This window comes from Salarias fasciatus, chromosome 2 (genome assembly GCF_902148845.1).
Source record: "Salarias fasciatus chromosome 2, fSalaFa1.1, whole genome shotgun sequence".
Lineage (NCBI taxonomy): Eukaryota > Metazoa > Chordata > Actinopteri > Blenniiformes > Blenniidae > Salarias > Salarias fasciatus.
In genome coordinates, this window is record NC_043746.1 from 30,183,867 (window position 1) to 30,206,406 (window position 22,540).

At 48.0% G+C, this 22,540-nt stretch overlaps 1 protein-coding gene across 2 annotated transcripts in view; it reads left to right on the forward strand.

Moving 5' to 3' along the window:
• The window catches only part of prom1a (prominin 1a), a 65,442-nt gene that overhangs the window by 1,344 nt on the left and 41,558 nt on the right, over positions 1-22,540 (forward strand). Inside the window, exons 2-3 of one of the 2 annotated variants that reach the window (XM_030101494.1) lie at positions 18,281-18,339; positions 18,748-18,774. In XM_030101494.1, the coding sequence (XP_029957354.1) occupies positions 18,281-18,339; positions 18,748-18,774 (86 nt within the window). The remainder of the gene's footprint in view (positions 1-18,280; positions 18,340-18,747; positions 18,775-22,540) is intronic. The other variant, XM_030101500.1, reaches the window with a different exon arrangement.

Sequence of the window (22,540 nt, forward strand, 5' to 3'; positions counted from 1 at the left end):
AGTCGGAGCTCCTTCCAGAAACATCTCAGCACTGAAACACGGCAGAACCATGTCCTGGTGGAGCAGTGTCTCACACCGGCCTCACAGTGAGGCAGTATCTGGTTTGATTCCAGCTCTGAGATTTGTCTTCTTGAAGATAGCAGGTTAACTTTAACCCAGGGATGCCAAACATAAGGTCTGTGGGGTCAAACGTGGCCCGTAAGAGGCTCCATTTAGGCCAAACCACCAGGTGGAGCGTCCCTCCACCTGTCCTGAGCCAGGTCCGTTTCCTCCATCACTGCGGTGGATGTAGAGACTCAGAGGTTTCCCAGAATGTTCTGCAGCGTGGCTCTAACCAGCTTTGATATGAGCAGCGGTACTGTCATCAGCGACTCATCACAAGAAACACTGTGTTCCTCATCAGACTGTGTGTGTGTGTGTGTGTGTGTGTGTGTGTGTGTGTGTGTGTGTGTGTGTGTGTGGTGTGTGTGTGTGTGAGGTGTTTTCAGCCCAGCAGCAGCAGACACCATCACACACATTCACACCAATACAAACCAACACTGACATATTGTCCAGCGTGTCGCTGCAGGAGCTGTTGAGCCCCCCCACCCCCCCCCCCCACCCCCCACCTCACACCTACACACACTCCTCACACAGCACCGCCACATGTCCACCCTCACAGAAGCGCAGTGTGTGTGCAGATCATCATATTGACGGGCTGAGTGTGGCTCCATGTGGGGCGGGGTGTGTAGGAATCCAGAGATGACCAGACGGCAGAGCTGCAGAGCTGCGGACTGAGAAACTGTAACGTTTACAACACTTCGCTCAAAGAAGTGAGGGGAGTGAACGACTGGAGCCACACGTCACCTTCACTTCAGGCTCAATGAGATCCTTTAAACGATGAGAAAACAGTTTCAGAACTGCTGAGTCAGCGTTACTATTTCACTCAACTCCTGTTTAACATCACCTTCCTCCCTCTAACATCCAGATTATAAAGCATCTTCCTCCTCTAACATCCAGATTATAGAGCATCTTCCTCCTCTAACATCAGATTATAGAGCATCTTCCTCCTCTAACATCCAGATTATAGAGCATCTTCTTCATCTAACATCCAGATTATAGAGCATCTTCTTCTTCTAACATCCAGATTATAGAGCATCTTCTTCCTCTAACATCCAGATTATAGAGCATCTTCCTCCCTCTAACACACCCAGATTATAGAGCATCTTCCTCCTCTAACATCCAGATTATAGAGCATCTTCCTCCTCTTGCATCCAGATTATAGAGCATCTTCTTCATCTAACATCCAGATTATAGAGCATCTTCTTCTTCTAACATCCAGATTATAGAGCATCTTCTTCCTCTAACATCCAGATTATAGAGCATCTTCCTCCCTCTAACACACCCAGATTATAGAGCATCTTCCTCCTCTAACATCCAGATTATAGAGCATCTTCCTCCTCTTGCATCCAGATTATAGAGCATCTTCTTCATCTAACATCCAGATTATAGAGCATCTTCTTCCTCTAACATCCAGATTATAGAGCATCTTCCTCCCTCTAACACACCCAGATTATAGAGCATCTTCCTCCCTCTAACATCCAGATTATAGAGCATCTTCCTCCTCTAACATCCAGATTATAGAGCATCTTCCTCCTCTTGCATCCAGATTATAGAGCATCTTCCTCCTCTTGCATCCAGATTATAGAGCATCTTCCTCCCTCTAACACCCAGATTATAGAGCATCTTCCTCCCTCTAACACCCAGATTATAGAGCATCTTCCTCCTCTACCCCAAGCATCTCTTTGTACAGATTATAGGGTGAAACGGTGACAGTTGTTGTAATCTTCCCTCCAGACACTGAAGTGACCCCAGCCTTTGAGCAGACCACAAACCAAATGCTCAAATAACAAAAAAAAAGTGTGTTTTTCTGGCCACACCTATAAACTGGACGCTTCTTGTTGTCGGTTAATCCCGGTGTCTGCAGGCCGGTGCTGCCGAGCGGCGGTGCGTTCTGCCTGCGGCGAGCAGAGAGCAGCGGATCCCCGCTGGAGGGGAGTTCCTCATTAGTGTGTGAGCTTCGGCTCGGCGGCGAGGTGAACGAGAAGCCGCTAATTCAAAGCAGGGTAACAGCTGGGAGAGCGCCGGCTCTGATGATCCACTTCGTCTCACAGCCGAGTCCCACATGAAAACACTGCAGTGAGATTCACGATGTAGATCCACGCAGCTCAGGGTCGCTCGCTCTCACCCCAGGTTTATTATTCAGCACCGTCACGAGGAAATCCAGGCTTTTATTTTGAAGCTGCGGCGCAGAGACATGAAGGACACGGAGGTGTGAGGGAAGATCTAACTGAGGACCAGATGGGAGAAGATCAGAGAGCTGCGGGATCAGAGGAGGAAGAAGAAACTTCAAGGAGAAATTGATAAAACACGGTCGGATCAAATTTGAATACTGATAGATCCAAACCAGTCACGAACAAGACGGAGAGCTGAGCCTGAAAATGTCGTAGAAGTTCTTCAAGTTTGTTGGAACTTCTGTCTTCTCTCATTATAATCACATGTAGCAGTTACTATGTAATACATTATGTATAGTAATAAAATGAAGTTTGATTAAAAAATAGATACTGAATAAATAAACACATTTATAGTAATAAATCACAAAAATATCAACATATTAAAAATTATTTAAAGTTATATTTCCTTATTTCAGTAATGTCCCAGCTGAATTAGAATGACTGAAAGGAGTTGTGTGTTTGTTCAGTTTGGTCTAAAAAGCCTGAGAGATTCGTTATATTTGAATATTTTGGTTTGTTTGTGCTGCAGGAACAACGGTTTGATTGAGGTTTAAATTGGGCAGAACTCTCAGGAAGTGTGTTCCGTGGAAAAAAAAAGTCAAGCCAACGTCTGAAACTGGAGAGCATTTCTACAGACAGTCCTGAGAATCTGAAGACGCGTCAGTTCAGAGAAGTTAAACGCGCTCTGTAAACACTGGTCATTAGTCTCCTTCCTGCTGACGGCGGAACAGAAGCAGCTTCAGTCCCACTCAGGCCTGTTTTCACATGAAAACCTCTTCCTGTTAATTAGCGCTGTTTGCTCCCTGATCAGGACCACATCTGCAGACGAGGGAAGCTTTTCAAGGTTCCTCTGCTGTTCCGACGCCGGGCGCCGCGGAGGCGTTTTCACTCTCCGGGGTTTAATTCAGCTGGAAAGTCAAGGCGAGTGTTGGTCTTGGATAATGAGGACGGGCGGCCGGTCCTGCAGGCGCCGTCACACAGCGATAAGAGCCAGCGTCCTCGGAGAGGAAGGTCGTGGCTCCAGTCCCCCGACAGCCAGCAGCTGCTCTGCTGAAGTGTCCTTGAGCAGCGCTCAGAGTGTGTGAGGCTGCCGCCGGCCCGCCGGGTCGATGCTGGAATCCTCCTGGTTCGGTGTGTGTGTTTAGAAAAGGCAGCCACGAGGCAGCACTCCTGCTTTGTTTCCAGCCAGTTGAACATTCTGGTAATGAGAGTTTTCAGCGGCAGCAGCGGGAACATCTGTGCAGATTCCCGTCAGGCACTGCGGCCGCCTCCTAAAGGGCCTTACAGTTACTACCGTCACGTTTCCTCCATTCATATCATCACATCAGTGCAAACATACAGGCTGAGCGGCAATATTCACTGGTTTCCTCTCAAACTGTCTTCAAACAGAGAAAATAACATAAAACATTTTTTCCCCGCTGGAATGTGTGGTTCTTTAATTACTGTATAAAAATCCAGTAAATTGACGTTTTTTAGCAGAACTGTTCCATCAGACCCGTTGTATCCACTCCTCTGTCCTCACTGCAGCCCATCCTCAGCGTACGTGCTCGTTTTACTGACAAAGACTCGTCCGGTTTTGCAGCAGCAGCTCAGATTCTGGGAGTGCGTGGGGGGGGTCAAAGGTCACGTGGATTTTGCTGGGCACTGCAGAGTTTGTGCTGGACGGTTATTGGCAGGTCCAACAGAGTCAAACAGACATCTGGGAGACAGAAAACCCAGAGAAGTGTCACGAGCCGTGTCAGGGTGGAGTTTAGAGTTCGCTCTGTTCCTTCACCTCAGATCTGAAGTCACAGCGTACAGAAGCTGAAACTTCGGCCTCTTTTCCGTTTACATGACAGTGGCACTGAAAACACAACTTTTTGAAAACGGCTTCCAAGGTGGAACGTTTTGAAAACACTCCCGACTCCGTCTCCATGGAAACGGGAGAAAACACAGCTTTCTGAAAACACTCATAGTCTGAAGTAAACGGTGGAAGTTCTGCTCCTGGTCCTGGTCCTGGTCCTGGTCCTGGTCCTGGTCCTGGTCCTGGTCCCGGTCCCGGTCCCGGTCCCGGTCCCGGTCCCGGTCCCGGTCCTGGTCCTGGTCCCGGTCACGGTCCTGGTCCTGGTCCCGGTCCCGGTCCTGCTCAGCAGATGGACAATAAGAACAAACAGCACCGACTTGTTGCCCAACATGAAAACATTGCCATGGAAACACAAAACCTTTTTGAGATGAAAATGCAACTATGAGTTTTCACTTGAATTTATTGTTTTAATCTATTCTTTATTCTATAAGGTGCATAAAGCAACATTACATCATGGGGTGTGACGAGACGCTCGGTCCACGAGACGAGACTCGATGCTGGGCTCACCCTCGAGACGAGACTCACTTTGAAGAAAACTAAAATAACTAAATCTATGACTGGACAAACAGACTTTTGATTTTACAGTCCTAAAACAATCCAAGTGTATTTTAAAATATGTTCTAATTTGCATCAGCCATGCATGGCCTGAGCTTGAGCGTGATCTGGTGTTAGCCGTGGTGTTCAGTACTGTCTTATCGCACTTCTCCCACATCGTGGTGTCTTTCCCGTCATCCTGCTGCCGTTCATTGTTTCCACTGGAATCCAAAATGCTGAATGCAAACAGTTTGAGAGTGACGCAGCATCACTTCACTCTGGCTGCTCTGGATGCTGCCTTCCTTCTCCTTCTTCTCGTCACTTTCTGGCAGACTACATGTAGTGCAGGTCCATTACTTTGGGAGAGGTTGCCAGTTTAGTAGAGTTTAGGTGAGTTTAGACAGTTTACGTGCACGTGCACGGCTTGCATGGTGCACATGCACGGCCGTCGTCTCACACGCAGTGGCGCGGTCATAAAATCCAGCACACTGTGCTGCTTGTTTGGCAACCTCAGGAACTCACATCTGATTGGCTCTGGAACCAGGAAGTAGTGAGTCTAGCCCCGCCCATCCAAGCTGTTCCATCTTTAAAGGGAGTGTTTCTTCAATGACAGGTGAATAATGGGAATGATTTTAACCATTTTAGAGTAAATTTCAAACTTAATGCACCTTGAAATGCCAAGAAAACAAAACTGAAACAAACTTTCCAGGTCAACCTGTCTGAGGAACTGACTGTAAGCGAGAGGAGTGTGTGGCGGAACATCCTCAGTGCCACAGAAATGCTTCAGACCAAAGTGTGGAATAGTGAGCCTCCCCAAGGAGAAGTGAGAAGCATGGTGGCCCCCCTTCACCCGCTCACTGTCGGAGTGGGCGGGTTGTGAAACGGTGCTCACTCTTACCGTTGGAGCTGGGGGGGCCTCACAGGTGGTCGCTACAGAAGCTGGCATACAGAGGGCAAACCGCGTTTTTCTTCTTCTTCTTCTTCTCTCTCTCTCGCTGCGCCTCCCCTGAAGCCCTCTGGCGCCCCCCAGGGGAGGCGCGCCTCACACTTTGAAAACCGCTGCTTTAGACAGTTTTCTTGTCTTTATGACACGCTTGTGTTAGTGTGAGTCGGTCCGAAGAGCGCTGAGGAGGGGTCAGAGGTCACAGCAGACCGCCGCTCTCTGGTCAGCTATCGGACGATGTTTCAGACTTGGCGGGGAGTCCGTCCATTTCTTCCCAGATGTGCTGCAGAAGCAGCTGGACTCTGACCGGATTCTGCTGCTGCTGGACCGATGTCTGTTCTGCTCTCAGAACACAGGATCATGATGATTCCTCCCCCGTGCAGCAGGAGCCGATCGGCTCCTGGTGGTGTCCATCCCGGCCCGGACCGTTCATCCTCCCATCAGCCCCTCTGCTGTGTGGCTGATTTACTCTCCGTCACACGGACGAGTGACTTTCTGCACGCGGCCTCGGCGGAAACGCTCCGATTGGTAGATTTTGCTTCTCGCCGTTCTGCAGCGGCGTCTTCGTGACACAGAGTGACGTCTGTGGTTCCCGTGCCGGGTTTTCGTGCTGTCACAGACCGTCACGTCAGTGCGCTGGCAGTGAGGGCCGTCGGCACGGCGACGCCTCGGGACACAAACAGACACGGCGGTAACGATGCCAGCTGATCGCCGGGGGCGACGTGTCGGAGCGGCGTGGAGCGGCGCCGTCTGTCCAGGAGGACGAGGCTCACCGGAGACTGTTTCAGCAGGCAGAGACTCAGCCCTGGTTCTGCTCGTAGGCGTCAGATGATGCAGATAGAAGGAAATTCACTGTTAAAGTTGGTGTTCTGCTGTTTTCACTGTGACTGTTGAGACGATGACGCCATGTTGAGGACCAGCGAGCAGCTCGGCCTCTCCGTCTTCCCCGAGTCAGTTCCTTCTGTCCCGTCTTTTTGGTTTTCCTCTCGTTGTAACAGTCAGCGCTGCTTCAGGAACATGTTTTTTTTTAAATTAGTTCTACTTCACTGAGTTTCAATATATTTCCCTCCATTTCATCAGGTGACGAGATGAAGAAATCTCTTCGTTTGTTCTCGCTTGTGCTGCAGTTTCTTGGTCCCGACTCCAGGTTGCATGGTTATATAGATTTTTAACATTTTTCCATTGAAAGTAGTAAAAACGTTTTGCTCATCGCTGTCACATCAGTGTATTCACACTGATCAATAGCAGTGATTCGTGTCTCATTACAAATCGAAGGTCCTCGTCAGGCTGAGGATGCCCGGCGCTGAAGCTGTCTTCACGCAGCAGGTGGTCTACAGCTAAGCCGCCGCCGCCACCGCCGCCGCCGCCCCGGCTTTGTGAAGAAAGATCACGCCGCATAATCAGAACACAAAAAGTAATATTGTACGGCGCGTTAATTCCCAACCCGCTGCTCCAGCGCTGTGAATAGATATCAAAATAGCCTCGGGCGGCGTGTTGTTGCTCTGGAAATGGATCCACAAATCAGGGATTAGTCTTCTGACGGCTCAGCGAGACGTGAAGGTGTCCGGCTTCCCGAAGCACGTCAGTCTGGAATGATTCAAGAAATTAAAGCAAAACAGATGTGAACTGAACATATGGAGGAATGAGCTCTTCTCAAACATAAGGCCCGTGGGCCAAAACCGGTCCTTAAATGGCTCCAGTCGGGCCAAACCACCAGGAAAAAGGTCCAGATTCCAAAGAAAACATCAGATCAGCGACGCCTCGCTGACAGCAGAGCGGAGCGTGAAAGCTCACCTCAACACCATGCCGTCAGGGGCAGTCTGGAGAAACACCCAGAATGCAACACTTCACCAGATTCTGCATCAGAATTAAAAATGTACTTCATGTTGAGACTGTTGTCTCTTTCTGACTTTTGTCTTTATAAGTGGTGTGTTCCTGCAGGCCGATGCTGTTCTGAGCCTGTGTGTGTGTGTGGTGTGTGTTAAGTGAGAGAAGCGTTGATGGACGCCGTCCTGTTTCGGGGACTGGAGTGTGAAGTGTGACTGACAGGCTTTACCCTGGTTTGCTCCCGGCCGTCTTCCAGCCGACACACACTGTTATTCAGCAGATTCCGGCCTCCTGACTGGACCCATTCACTCTCACGCAGGGAAAAGTTCACGACCAGCATTTCAATGTGCTTTACGGAGGAACTGTAGAGCATCTTCCTCCTGGACTGACGGAACCTCGGCGTATCGCTCGCTGCGACTGGATCCAGTGTAGAGACGGAGCAGCTCGCTGTCAGTCTCACGACACAGTTTGATCTGACAGGAGAATCTGAGATGAGCTGCTGTAACACCTCCCTCCTCCTTTCTCCTCTTCCTCGCCCCACTTTGACCCACATAAAGCTTTTTGTCTCCCGTCCTGGCTCTCGTCGTCGCAGTGTTTGGTTACTGGTGGGAAACACTGGAACAGCTCGAGGAGTGTGAGTGAAGCACACAGACGAGCCAGGCAGTGAGACTGAACCGCTTCCTGGATCGCTACAGGACGGCGATGAGAAAACCCGCCTATTAGCAGGCCCGGTAAGGGGAGATAAGCGCCGCAGCATTAAGATAAGTTGAACGTCTGAGACCTTTCAAGGTAATATTATAATGCCACCATCGGCTTAAGCTCCCAGCGATCTGACACAGAGCAGCAGAGGAACGAGGCAAAGCCTGACAGAGTGAAAACACAGGTGGGAAATCAAAGAGAATCAGGAGATGGCTGCGGGAAGAAAGGGCTGCGGAGATCTGAGTTTATTTAAAGAGGCAGGAAGGAGAGGAAAAAAGGAGTAAATAGAGCGAGCTGGGGGAGAGCTGTCACTTCCCCGGGTGCTGCTAAAGCCCGGCTCCATTCCGGGACGTCAGATTTGGGTCAGGCCGGAGAAGCCGAGCAGGAGAGCAGCGAGCGAGCGAGTGAATGGATGACAAGTCATGCGTCCTCCGTCTCTTTGTTCCGCTTCAGTGGCGGCCGCAGCTTCCTGCTTCCAGCCGGGGCTGCAGATGTGCTGCGATCGGGGGTCAACCTGCTCTGAACCTTACTCCATCTCCTTCACTCCTCCGTCTACATGCAAACGGAGAGGCGGAGTTCTTCTAAATCTCCACTTCGCTCAACCAAAGAGCCGAACAGACAAAACATCGCTGCTGTGGCTCTGCTGCCGTCTGGCAGCAGGTGGAGGTGTGCCGCTCTCCTCTGATTGGCCGCCTTCAGGTCACCGCTGGGATCTGTCACCTCCAGCTTCAGCTCGATTATCTGAGCTAATCTGGACGGAGTTTCGCCTGGACCAGATCGCTGAGCCTGATCCTGCTTGGCAGACTGCAGCTCGTCCTTTTGTCCTCGCCGTCTCGGAGCGGCGCTCAGAACCGAGGGTGGAGGAGCTCCGATGACGAGGCCGGGCCGCTCTGATCAGAGCTCAGGAAAATACACTCCTCCTTCACCTTCACTTCTAATAACATAAACACACAGCGGAGGACATCCACTGAAGTGATTCACCTTGAAATGAAAGATCTAATATCGTCACTGGTGAAGAAAAGCTGGAGAATCACAGATTCTGTCCTTTAATCCTGACTGCATAAGAGGCTTTTATAACCTCTGGTTTATGCTTTAGTGTCTTTCAAAATGAACCACTTTGATTAGGCAGCACACTTTTCAGGCCATGTTTAAAAAAAACCTCCAATGTTTGATGAGGATTTCTACATTCAGGATAATCTTTGTTAAGGGAAAACTTCCATAGTTTTTTCAGGATCTGTTTCCACTCCAGAGACGCTCGGAGCCGCTGGACTCCGTGTAAATGGGAGAAAGGGATACTTTCTGTAAACGCTGCTCAGCACAGACAGTACCTGAATGCTTCCACAGCAGCCGGCCTCGGCGTCAGCTGCAGGACTGCCTGGAGGAGACGGTTCTGCTGTTCGCTCTGCCGTTCTGTTCCATCATGTGCAGAATACCAATCGTATCACACGCCGATAGTCAAGCCCATTAAATGCACAGTGAAGAAGAAAAAGTGCATGCAGAGAGAGAGAGAGAGAGAGAGAGAGTGTATCTCTGCAGACTCCTGGTTATCATTCACAGTCTCAGCACGCCACCTTCACCCTGCAGTGAACGGACCAGATTACATCCAGGCGCTGTGTGCAATATAACAGGCTTTATTGCTGTCTGCTGCCATGTCTCCCACATTTACTTTTATCTGTGTGTGTGTGTGTGTGTGTGTGTGTGTGTGTGTGTGTGTGTGTGTGTGTTCTTGTATTTCTATCCTTGTCGGGGCCAAATGTCCCCACAAGGATAGCAAAACGTGGAACGACGTGCCTTGTGGGGACCTTTTTCCGGTCCTAAGTAGGAGAAACAGTGTTTTCTTGACCATGTTGTTGTTACTGAAAAAAGTAAAAGTGCAAAAACATTTCTTTAGGGTTAGGCTTTGTTGTGGTGTGGGTTAGGGTTAGGGTAAGGGTCAGGGTTAGGGGCTAGACATGAATGGGAGTCAATGGACGGTCCCCACAAGGATAGAAATACAAGACTGAGCGTGTGTGTGTGTGTGTGTGTGTGTGTGTGTGTGTGTGTGTGTGTGTGTGTGTGTGTGTGTGTGTGTGTGTGTGTGTGTGTGTGTGTGTGTGTGTGTGTGTGTGTGTGTGTGTGTGTGTGTGTGTGTGTGTGTGTGTGTGTGTGTGATGGCTCACGGGAGCGGGCCCTGGGGTCCGTCAGCATACTGCCTCCTCTGCCAGTGTGCAGCAGGAGCTGCAGCGTGGGCTGCATGTTTCTGCACTGCCAGCTTCCACCGCGCCGCCTCAGTGTGAAATCACATCCAGTCGAGTGCGGGGCTCCAGCTGCACGCGTCGCCGGAGGTCTCAGCTGTTCATACACCCACACACACACACACACACACACACACACACACACACACACACACACATTACTGTATCTGTACGGATGGAAAACATCTCATTACTGTCCGGCTGCGGCAAACAGCGAACGCTCCAGAAACAAGATCAGATGAGGTTTAACAGGTTCATTGCTGCTGCCAGATTAATAACTTTCTATTAGTTACACCGTCATTTAGTTCCATCGTCATGGATACAACAGGAGGAGACACTCTCGCTCCGACACAGTGCACTGCAATTCCTCACATGTTGACGTGTGAACATTGTTCCTGAAGTCATGGAGGGGAAAGATTAGTAGTTTTAATTTAACTGTGTGTGTGTGTGTGTGTGTGTGTGTGTGTGTTTGTGTGTGTGTGTGTCTCATGTAAAGTTGAAGCAGATTGTCTCTCCATAGTTACAGCTCCTATGGTAACAGGAGTGTTTACAGGGTGCAGAGGTTTTTTTTTTTTTAACTGAAAGCTCATGGGAAGTTTATACACACACACACACACACACACACACACACACACACACACACACACACACACACAGATTTGTTGCTTGGCTCTTTCTCAGTGAAATAATGCAGTCTCTGGCTCCATCAGCACTAACAGCCTGCATAAATTGTGCTAATTTACACATTTGTCTAAATATGATGTGATTTCTGTGTGTGTGTGTGTGTGTGTGTGTGTGTGTGTGTGTGTGTGTGTGTGTGTGTGTGTGTGTGTGTGTGTGTTTTGCTGCATTGCATCACGTTTACATGAGGGATTTGCTGTAAACCGTATTGTTTGTGTTGTTGTTTAAGACCTTGAGCAGACTGAAGCAGGAGAACCTTCTGGAATTCGGAGTGTTTGTGAAAGAAGTTCTGAAGTATCGCGGAGAATCTGTAAAACTCAAACACACACCCGATATTCCATATTTCTGAACGCAGTGTGTGTTTAGGTGTAATATCATCAGGCTGGATCTTCAGTGCTTCCTGTCAGTAGACCAGCATCAGTCTGTGTTTCTGCACAATATTAGTAGGAACCTGAACAGATCAGCCTGGGTGTGTTTAACCCTCTAACCACCATGGAGGAGCAGAGAGGAGCATTCCTTCATCCTTCCACCTGTTGCTATGCAACAGAAGTGTATTTGTGGAGAACGGCTCTGACAGTTTTGTGTTGAAAAAGAAGCGAGAGCAGAAGTGTGGCGGGAGAGAGACAGATGCTCCAGCGATCATTAGCCCGATTTATATCCAGAATGTCACATTTACACCGCAGAGACGGAGCCTGAACGCACCATGAAGGGAAAAGACTTTCGGATCAAATGAAGTAATTCAGATTATCTCAGTCAAACCATCTGAAAGTTACTGAAATTAAATTCCAGATTAATGTGGTTAAAAGGTGTCTGTAGTTTTCACTTCCAGCTGATTATGTTCTGTTCTCAGTCACAGTTTCACCACAAAGACCCGATCTTGAACATTGCTGCTGCGCATACACACCTCCGTCCTGCTAAACCTGTTAATGTGCACGCAACATACATGGAGAAGTCCCGGGTGGCATGATGTTACTTCATTACAAAAACAACAAACAGCGCCAACTTATGGCCTGGCATGCTCGCTACATCATTTTCTGTGTGTGTGTGTGTCATTGCCATGTGGAAGCAAAACTTGAAAACAAAAACTATGGAACCCTTCAGGTGTGAACGGTTCCTTCATGTAGTCAGAGACATTTCCTCACCTGGCCCCCCACGACTTTTACTACTGGACTTCACTACGCCATGTTTTCTGTCACGATTTCCTGTCAGATTGTGTGTTTTATTTAAGGTGGATTCAGATTTGCTGTATTTGTGTGTGCTTCACATCCTCCTCCACCATCACAGTCATAGCACCACATTTCATTTGGTGCTTCAAACGTTGGACTAATTCCACATATCTTCTAATATCAGAGTGGTCAAATAGGAGGTTTTTTTTGTTTGTTTGTTGTTTTGAAGTACTCTTTTCCACCTCTGGCAAAAGCTGAAAACCTCTCCAAGCTTTTGACCTCCATCACACACATGCCGTCCTCTATTCCGTTGCATACGAGCGTTTCATGAAATGTATTTCACTGTAAATCTTGTCAAGAACAGAAACAAAGGGATGCCAAGTAGAGTTCCCTGTCTGCATTGGAGCTGCTGTGTGTGTGTGTTGTGTGTGTGTTTCAGGAGAAATCCCGTCCGGCTGCAGGCTTTTCTTGCTTTGTTGTTCTGCTGGTCTTGCTAGCCGAGCGGCGCTGACTGAGGTTTTGTGTGCTGGACGTGTATCTCATGGCCCGGCCTGAGCTCTTATTTATTAATTTATTTCTTTTCTAAGCCTGTTAGCAGCGGCTGTCGTCACACATGACTGCCCAGGCTTAGCAGGGGCAATATTAGAGTTTTGTTGATTCGGCTGGTGGCTTTTTGGAGCCAGCTGATTAGAGTTTTCTGCCCTTTTTCTGTCTCCGTAGGTTCTTCCAGCTACAGTAAATATTCTCAGAGTGGAGGCTGAGAGCCACAAGACTTCAGCTTTTACTCAAACTACTGTTTTCTCCCCATATGTACCCATCGGTCGATCGCTCCGCTCCTCCCTCGGGAGTCTCTCTCCATTCGGTTGTGGCCCTCCAGCTCTTTGCTCTCCTTTGTCCATCTGTCTTAGTTTATTCCAGATCCTTCTTCTTGCCTTTGGCCTTCCTTCCTTCCTTCCTTCCTTCCTTCCTTCCTTCTGTCGTTCATGTTCTTAAGTGTAAGCTCACATTCTGACGCCGGCCCCGAGCAGAAAACATCGTTTTCTGTCCAGATTCCTCCTCCGGGTTCTGCAGTGCACCTGGTGGATGCTCCTGGTACTGCACCTACTGAAATACAGGAATGACTCCACGCTGGTTTAAGGAGGGTTGAGACGACTAATGAAAATCTTTTGTCAACTGCTCAGGCCGTCAATTAACTCTGAACAGTGAAGCTCCAAAAAGTAATGAAAAGATCAGATTGGTAGACAGCTGGTCAGCTTGTAATAGTCGACTATTTCTGCAAGGCCGACGTGTTCCTCGCAGCTCCTGTGGTTCCAGAAAAACAGCCTTTTTACTGTGTGAGGGCAGAGGAGACGTGATCCTGTGTGAAGGGTTCAGTGGAGATCAGGGTCGTGAATCTAAAGTCTTTATCGGCCGATTCCCTGAAGCGCTGGCAGTTCTTTGTCAACATTCCTGCTTTTGTGCGTCTCTTAATGACGCAGATGCTGATGTGTTTCGGCCTTTTTTGCTTTAGAAGAGAATCAAATATTGGAGAAGAGTGGTGAAATCACTCTTCTCAGTACGCATCTTATCGAGTTATAAAACCAGTCGTGATGTGAATTAAACAAGCCGACACGTCAGGATTGGTTTAATCTGTCAGATTTGTCAGTGTTTGCAGCTGCATTCATCTATCACAGCGCTGTTTTTCACAAATCGTCCCGAACAGTTTGGGTTTGAGGCAACGTCGCTGGAATAAAGGAAACTATCCGTCACTGCTGCATCAATAAAACACTGAAACCCACTGAAACTGTTTAAAGAAGAGTAAACAGAGTTTAAACTGCAGGTAACTTTTTTAGAAATTCCACTAAATATCTTCTCTTGTGAATTTTATAACACGCTTTGTGTTTGTGTCGGTCTGGTTCGACCCTGCGGTGGACCAGTTTAGACCCTGTGGTGGGCCAGATTTGGCCCACAGATGTTTGGCGTCCCAGACTGAGTCCAGGTCTGTTTAGAGCACCGGCTGGTTCATATCAGGCCTCTTTCTCTTTGTCTCTTCTGAGGAGAAAATGCTGCATCTGTCATCAAAGACCAGGTTCCTGTTGGAGCTGTGGTCCCTCACAGACCAGGTTCCTGTTCATGTCTTGGTTTTCCTGTATAACTGAAGCAGTTTAAGCCTCAGAGGTCGGCCAGTCGGATGAATCTGCTGACCACTGCTGTTACACAGAGGCAAATATGAATTTCTTTCATTAAATCTCTCTGAACTGCAGAGAAGCGTATTTACTTTGACAGTAAACTCTGATGTCCTGACTGCTGACAGGATTCAGCCTGCTGACGTCTCGAAGGTTTGTCACATTGAGGAAATTAAAAGGAAACCAGAGGACACTCGTTAAAGTGTCTCGTCAGACTTCAGCAGATCCTGCATATTTCAGGTCTCTCCCAGCTGCAGCACAGCTGATTGCAATGATCAATACCGATCAATACCAATCAATACCAGTGGTGCTGAAGCAGGGAGGGACTGAAAGCATGCAGGGGTCCGGCCCTCGAGGACCTGAGAGTCATGAATCCACCTGACGGGTCATTCAAGATCAAAGGATTTTGGAAAAAAGTTGCAGAAGCCAAAAAAATCTGAACACATCCAAACTGATTAATCTGATGTTCAGTGTTAAAAGTTATTGGTCTGATTTTCAGTTTAATTTTTTTCAATTTTTTTAAGTTTTATTCATTCTTGTATTGTATTGTTTTCTTTTATGTATATTTTTTGTCTTATCTTTTGAATGAAAATAAACAAACTATTTTTTTTTATGCCACATGTAAATGTTTAAATAAGGAACTTCTGCAGTGAGTCTTCAGTGGTTTTAAACTCTCCTGCTCATTCGATTTTTCGTGACATGCAGGGACATGTGGGGACAGCTCACCTGGTCTATGAGGGACCAGGTTCAGCCAGACCCAGAACCCTCCTGCTGCTCCTCTGCTGCTGCTGTTGAACTGGGATGGAGAGCGGCTGGATTCCTCAGGGCGGCCCGCTCTTTTCTTCTCCTGGAACTGATGAAAAATTCATCCTGCCAGGCTCCGCTTTATCTCAAATTCCCTGCAAAGCTTTATTAAATCTGCAGCAAAAAGCTGGACCTGGCTTTGACTGAGGCTCAGAAGCTGCTGCAGCTGGCTTCCAGTGGGCATTTACATTTAGAGTAACACTCCTCATCCATTCACTCCAGCGCTTCCTTCAGTGTGTGTGTGTGTGTGTGTGTGTGTGTGTGTGTGTGTGTGTGCTTGGAAAGCAGTTTGGAGTGTGTGGAGAATCCTGCAGACGTCTCAGACTGAGACACAGGCCACACCAGAGACGAGAGGCCGGCCTTCCGGGGTTAAAGGCCAAAACGTCCCGACAAAGACGTTTATCTGCTTTTTAAATGACAAGCAGCAGCAGAGAGGAGAGCGAGCGGAGGAGGGAGCCGCCTCTCACTGGAAAACCACGGCTGGACTCGGTCCAGACCGCTCTCCTCTCCTCCAGCATCTCTCTTTATTCTCCAGGATGAGTCAGGAGCCCACGTTCATTCATTCATTCATTCATTCACTGAAGCTCGGCTGCACCAGTCATTGTGTTTGACAGGATAAAGAGCTCCGAGCACTGTTCAAGCAAAAAGCACTTTAGAAGTGAAGTCTAGTTACTCTTTCATTCATTCACTCATTCGTTTGTCACACATTTATGCAGTTTTCTCTGATTTACAGATTTCCATGTTGCTGCTGTTGTAGTTGCTGTGTGGTGTTAGTGTTGCTACTGCTTGTAGTGTTGCTGTTGTTGTTGCTGTTGTAGTAGTTGCTATATAGCGTTGGTTTTCCTGTTGATGTTGATGTTGTACGTTGTTGCTGTTGCTATTGTTGTTGTAGTGTCTGTACAGCGTTGGTGTTCCTGCTGCTGTAGTTGCTGTATGGTGTTGCTGTTGGTGTTCCTGCTGCTGCTGGTAGTGTTGCTGCTGTTGTTGTATTTACTGGCGTTGCTGCTGCCGTTGGTGTAGTTGCTATATGGTGTTGCTGTTGGTGTTCCTGCTGCTGCTGCTGCTGTTGTCGCTGTTGTAGTTGAGATGTGGTGTTGTTGGTGTTGTTGCTGCTGCTGTTGGTGTTGTCGGTGTTGTTTTTGGTGTTGTCGTAGTTGGTAGTGGTGGTGTCATTGCTGTTGTAAGTGTTGTTGTTGCTGTAGTTGTTGTTGTCGGTGTTGTAGTGAAGCTCAGTTGAGGCTCAGCGAAGGTTTCATCCATGATTTGAATCTGGCAGTGAAACACTTCTGTTTCTCAGTCGGCGATGTTCACCGGAGCGTCGTATCAAACAGCTCTGGTGTGAACACCTGCTGCTTCGCTCTGCTGTGAAAAACCTGGATCAGGTTCTGATCTATGAGGAGAAGGAGTCATTGTTTGTGCCGCGGCTGTCCTATTTTCCAGCCGACGCCTCTGTTTAAGCGCTGTGCGGCACAAAGCGGAAGCACCACTTCTCACAGTGTGACATATTCCACGGCGTTCCGGCCCCGGAGCGTGGAGCGGCGATGTTTTGTTTACCGCCCTGCTAACATAACTGCTTCCCTCCGGAGGGGATGCTGGGCCGTTTAAACACACCGTCACCATAAGGTCAGGAGCCGCTGTGAGACACGCTACAATGAGGGCGGATAATGTCCGGGCGGGGCCGCCACTGATCCTCTTACATCTCACCTGAAACACACAATCACCCCCGTCCTGAGGTGAAAGACCCGACCTGGAACCGGGAGGACATGACTGACTGACTGACTGACTGACCTACAAACCAGGCGGCGGCGGGGAAAGCAGCAGCACGAGGACGACTCCCAGTCAGAGAATTCTGTTAATGAGCCTTTAATCAGAAGCTATTAGACTCAAGTTCTGTGAAGGATTTCATAAAGTGGGTGAAAGATGAGCCCGGAGCATTCATGCAAACATCAGGCTGTGGATGTAAAGTTCATTCTGATGTATTCAGACATCCTCCTCCTCGGCCCGGTCGCAGGAGGAGGAAGTCTTATTTTTGGAAAGTGTGCCTTGAGAAAGTGGCTGTCTGTGTCATGACTGTGATGAGTCACGGCGAGCCGCTCCAGGTACCAACGCCAAAACACAAACGTTAAAAAGATGATAAAAAACCCATATTTGATGAGTTTGTTGTGTGTGTGCATCCCGGCGAGGCTCCGGGGGAACATGAGGCGCGTCAGTAAGAATCTGCTGCTGTGGCTCACAAATCATCTGCTGCCTTCAAAGAAACCCAAACACAATCACAGACCGAACCCAGTGTGTGTCACACGTCTTCTACTCTCCCAACAGCCGGCGTGCCGAGAGCCCGGATTAGATAAAGACCCGGCGTCTTCTTCATGACATGACGGATTTTACCTCCTCTCCCTGTTTGATTTGGGTTTTTCGCAGACAGGTTGAGTTGAGGCGGATCTTATCGGCTGCTTTGTTGTGTTTCGATGGCTCATTTATCTTGTTGGGATGTGAAGTTTGAGCTTCTCTGCTTGTACAGGTACCCAATGTGAGGCCAACCCAGAGTCCCACGGCTCCGGACTGTGCTGGCAGCAGGTCAGAGGTCACTGTTGGAGGGTTGCAGGTTAAATTCCTGATCTGTCAGCATGTCGAAGTGTCCTCGAGTGAAAACACTGAGCTTTAAACCGTGTTATTCAGACCCCAGCATCATTTGATTCAATACTCAGTTTTCCTATATTGCAGGTTTTCCGTCTATCAGTCAGACTCATGTTCTGTTCTCTATAATCTTACACTCTCTTTTCCAGTGTGTCGCTCGTCAGCAGCGACCATGTTCTGCCAAACACTCTTTTCTTTCATGACTAAATGTGGTTTAATCGACTGCCATTTAGTCAAGTAATCTGGATTATTTGACCTTTTATTAGCAGACGTATCCAGTCAAAAGGTTGAATTCCGGTTCCCACAGCTGGATTAAACATAAAGCTAAATGGTTGTTTTCTGATGGCGGTCCGGACGTGAATAATGGCGTCTCTGGTGACAGCTCAGGCTGAATTCATGCACTGAGGTGACTTTAGATTCTTCCAGCTTCTGACAGAACATCCTCATCATGCCTTCCCCTCCTCTGTGTCTCTGCAGATCTCATCGTCAAACTGGCCAAGGACAAGTTCGGCGCCATCCACACGGAATACCAGAAGGTGAGTGGCTGCTCCGGTCTCTGCTTGGCTCTGCGCTGCATGTTTATACTGCGATCTGCAGAAAACATTTCTCTGAGACGCTCTGTGACTTCTCCGTTTCAAGGACTTGACGGCTTTCAGAAGTCAAGGCTCTGCTGTAATTGCTTCTGGCGCAACCTGAGAATTTACAGGAAAACACTCTTCAATGAGCAGCTTTGACAAACAAAGAGTTTTAAAGCTGTGACTGAGTGGAGATCAGAGGGAACAGGGGAGAACAGAGCTATGAGGATATGCATGCCGATGTGGAACTCTTTGATTTCTCTGTTTCAGTGTCTCGACTTCATCTCATGGTTTCTGTTTTTGTGGCTTTTTTCTTTCTTTGATGCTGCTTCGCTTTTGTCTTCTGCATGTCTCTTCATCCGATCTCAGCCAGAGAACGTAGTGCTGACCCTCCAGGTAACGTCTGCACGGCACACGGGACGCTACGTCCAGCTCCACCCACCTCCATCCCTCTCCGCCCAGCGCCACCCTGTCCCTTCAGACTGTGTGTGTGAACCACTGACGCTGCTCAGTCACTGATGAATGAACCTGTAGATTCTTGTCGCCACGGCTGCTTTAAATCAGTTTTTGTTGTTGAACTAAAGCAGCTGGTTGGCTTTGATTCAGTGAGACAGCTGATTTGGTTTCATCACTCTAATATGTGTGGTTCACTCCTCCGCCACCTCCCCTCCACCCTCCTGTAACGTCTAAACCGTCTCCTGTGTCGTGTCCAAGCATATCCTCACATAGTGCCCTATTAATAATATCCACTGTCTTTTAAAGTAGAGTGAGTTCTTATCAGAAAATCCTCCTGACAGTAAAGAAGCAGCTCTGGCGTTTCTCTGCTTCTGATGAAGCTTCATGGAGAACAAACCTGCAGATCCCTGCAGCCCGGTCCGTCAGAACAGAACTCCTCTGCAGCTCGTTCGGATCGTAAATGTTTGCAAAAAGTGTGAAGATTGTTCAGTATTCCACAGCTCAGCGCTGACTGAAAAATTACTGATCCACAAATCTGGCAGCTGCTGTGAAATTTCTGTCCAAAAAGAAGAAAATACACATAAAAGTCACAATAAGAACATTTATATTCTAGATGTAACGGTAACTGAATTTGTTCCCGAGCTGTTCGCTCACGATCAGCCATCTTTTTCATTCATCATAGAAACAGTTTCTCTTTTAAAATATATGAATACACCATACGCTATAAAATGGCTTACATTTTTTTCTTTTTGGAGGCATTTCTCTTGCTCTGTCAGTTGAATTCTAGCAGTACTGGAGGTTTGTCCTGAGCTGCTGTAGCGGCATTCTGCTGTCACACAGAGACACCTAGTGGTCACAGATGGAATATAACGCTCTATCATTATATAGAAGTTTCTTCTTACTGGTCACAACAAGCAACAGAACAATTAAAAAAAAAACCTCTTGGCTTACAGTCTGGAAAATCTAATATCTGCCACCAATATTCATGCAGATATCAACTCTAACTCGCCTCACATCAGCATAAGTTCAGTTCTGCTGCATGTTTTGCTTTTTGCCTTTTTGATTTCTTGTAGACTAATAAAATGTTAAAGGGATAGACTAAATAGTGAAATTCTCTAAGAATTACACATACAAACTCCTCACTCCATTTGAAGTTAATTAATTTAAATCTTGGGTTTAAAATTGTTCATATCTGTCATGTTGACAGTATTCGTCGATTATTTAAGGCTACTAGCTTGAAAATAGGGAGGAAATGTCAAGATCAGACTCCAAATCACCATGATGAGTCAAGCGGAGGGAAGCAAAAGGCCGGAGCGTTGCTCCATTACTGTGTTCACCGCGGCGTCTCCGATGGATTTGGCATCGAGGCCATTTTAGCTGGAGGACGGTGGAGCGTGCCTCCTGGCTGTTGTTGGCATTAAAACTGATTAAAGTTAAAGGAAAGCCCGTCTTCAGACGCGCCGCCACCCCATCATCCAGTTCGCTCTCAGTGGAAGGTCACCTTTTTCTTTTGGGTACTTGCCAAGACAAAGCTATAGTCCAAAAATAGCCGGAGCCGCGGGGACTCGGCGAGCGGTGGCGGAAAAAAATGAAACACTTCTGACCTTTTTTGTGAAGATTCACCCAATAACAAGCAGAGCCCACCAGCGAAATGACAATACGAGCGTTCAGATTGTGCGCAGTGTCAACAAGCCAGCTGGCAGTGCTGCTGTTACATGGTTCATCTCTAGATTTTTAACACTTCCATGTTTTTATCTGGAGCATGATTGTTTTTGGGTTAACCTTGTTTTAATGCCGTCAAGAGGCTCAGTAAACCAAAACTTCTTCTAAACCATAGTTATAACACACATTTTAGCTCAGTGGTCACAAACAGACCAGAGAAATAACAACATAATGACCTATAAATGTAAATTTTACAGTTTTTCTTTGTTGTGGCGTAGAATATGAAGATGACGATATTGACACAAAACCAAACAATTACTGCTGAAAATGACTCCAATTTGAATGATCCAGAATCCAGTGAGATGTCCTCTAAACCTCCTACAGCTGTTGCATTCTGGGTGTTTTTCCCTGACAGCATGGCTCTGAGGCTAGTTTGATAGCATCCAGGTAGCTAGCTGCCATGGTAGCATCACCGATGTCTCAGTGCTGAGTTGTGTTGCTTCTCTGAAGAAATTTATTGAAAAATTTGACAAAAAAAAAAAAAAACATAATTCAAGTTTGAATTTGACCGGGTTGGAGTCTCTAATGGGATGGATTTGTCCCACGGGCCTTATGTTTGATACCAGTGTTATACACTTATAGAACAGGATTTGGGATTTTGTAAATAAAAACATGCAAACTCGACAGAGAGAGCTCAGCCTGGAATCGAACCGGGGACCTTCTTGCTGTTGAGATTCGTAGATTCTCGCCGCCGTGTGACATTTCTCAGATTTGGAATCAGGCAGAATGTTCCTGGGTGAAAGCGTTATTTCTTACCTCGCATGTCTTTTCTTCCCGTCTGGGATCCGTAAAGCCGCCGCCGGGTCGTTGACTCGCGTGGGCGATTAAGATTAGCGGGACTCAGCCGGGAGAGCGCCCGGCCCATTCAGAGCCGCTTTCATCCTTTCATAAGGACCAGCTATTGAACATCGCTGCGGCTCCTTACATACGCCGTGGGAATTACCCACACCTCCTGTTCACTTTCTTCCCTCTCCAAAGCCTCCGCCGGGTGCAGCGGCGGCGGATTAGGTGGAGGTGCTGCGGGACGTGATGAGGAGGCGACGGAGAATCTGCCAACAGCAGCGTTTCAGCTCACCTCGGCTTCCTCGGGTTATTCAGTCTGTGATGACACCTGTGTGTCAGAATCGGTCCTGGTTCTGCAGGTTTTGCTGGGTCCTGGTTCTTCGGGCTATACTCGCTCCGTACCCTTGAGCCCCGCCCTCTGCTGACCTGCTCCATCGTGATTTGACACAGTTTGACCTGCATTATCAGTTTAGCCTGGACGGATTAACCCGCACCGCCACTCTGAAATGTTTACTACCTGTTTACTCCACGTTCACCGGATTTCACCGGCGGTGAAATCCGGTGAACGTGGAGTAAACAGGGTCGTGGGTGGAGGGTGGAGAACAGGGTGGAGTAAACAGAGTCGTGGCGTTCTGGCCTCGTCGTGAGGAGGTCCCCGGTTCGAGTCCCTGTATCTGTGATGAACCGCACTGAGCTGGAGGAAGCAGCAGGGAACGTTTCACTCAGACGGACTGACTGAAATCCTGCTCTGATCCTGACAGACTTCACAGTTTATTCAACTGTTTGGTAGCGTCCAGTTTTACATACGTTCTTGTTTACCTGAGCGCTGCTCCCAGATGCCTTTGAGCAGCTGCCATTGCAGTTAGCACCAGGAGGTTTCATTAAAGCAGATTTCATGTAAGATTGAAGTCATTTTCAGAAGTTTTTCTTCCCCTCAGAGTGACGTAAATCTTGCCGAGCCGTCGAGATATTTCCACCTGCCGGCTGTTTCCTGAGCGGCTGATCGTAAATCGCAGCAGTCTGGGTGATTTACCCGAGTTTAGTTAACAGGTATACCGATCTGACCCCGGGGAATCGGCCGTCTTGTTTCAAGGCGGAGAAAAAAAAATCAGGGGTTTCAGTTTATTATTCAGCAGAAGTTTAAGGAGCTTGGGACGGAGGTTTCTGTGTCTTGTAGAGAATTCCCATTGAAGCAGGTTCC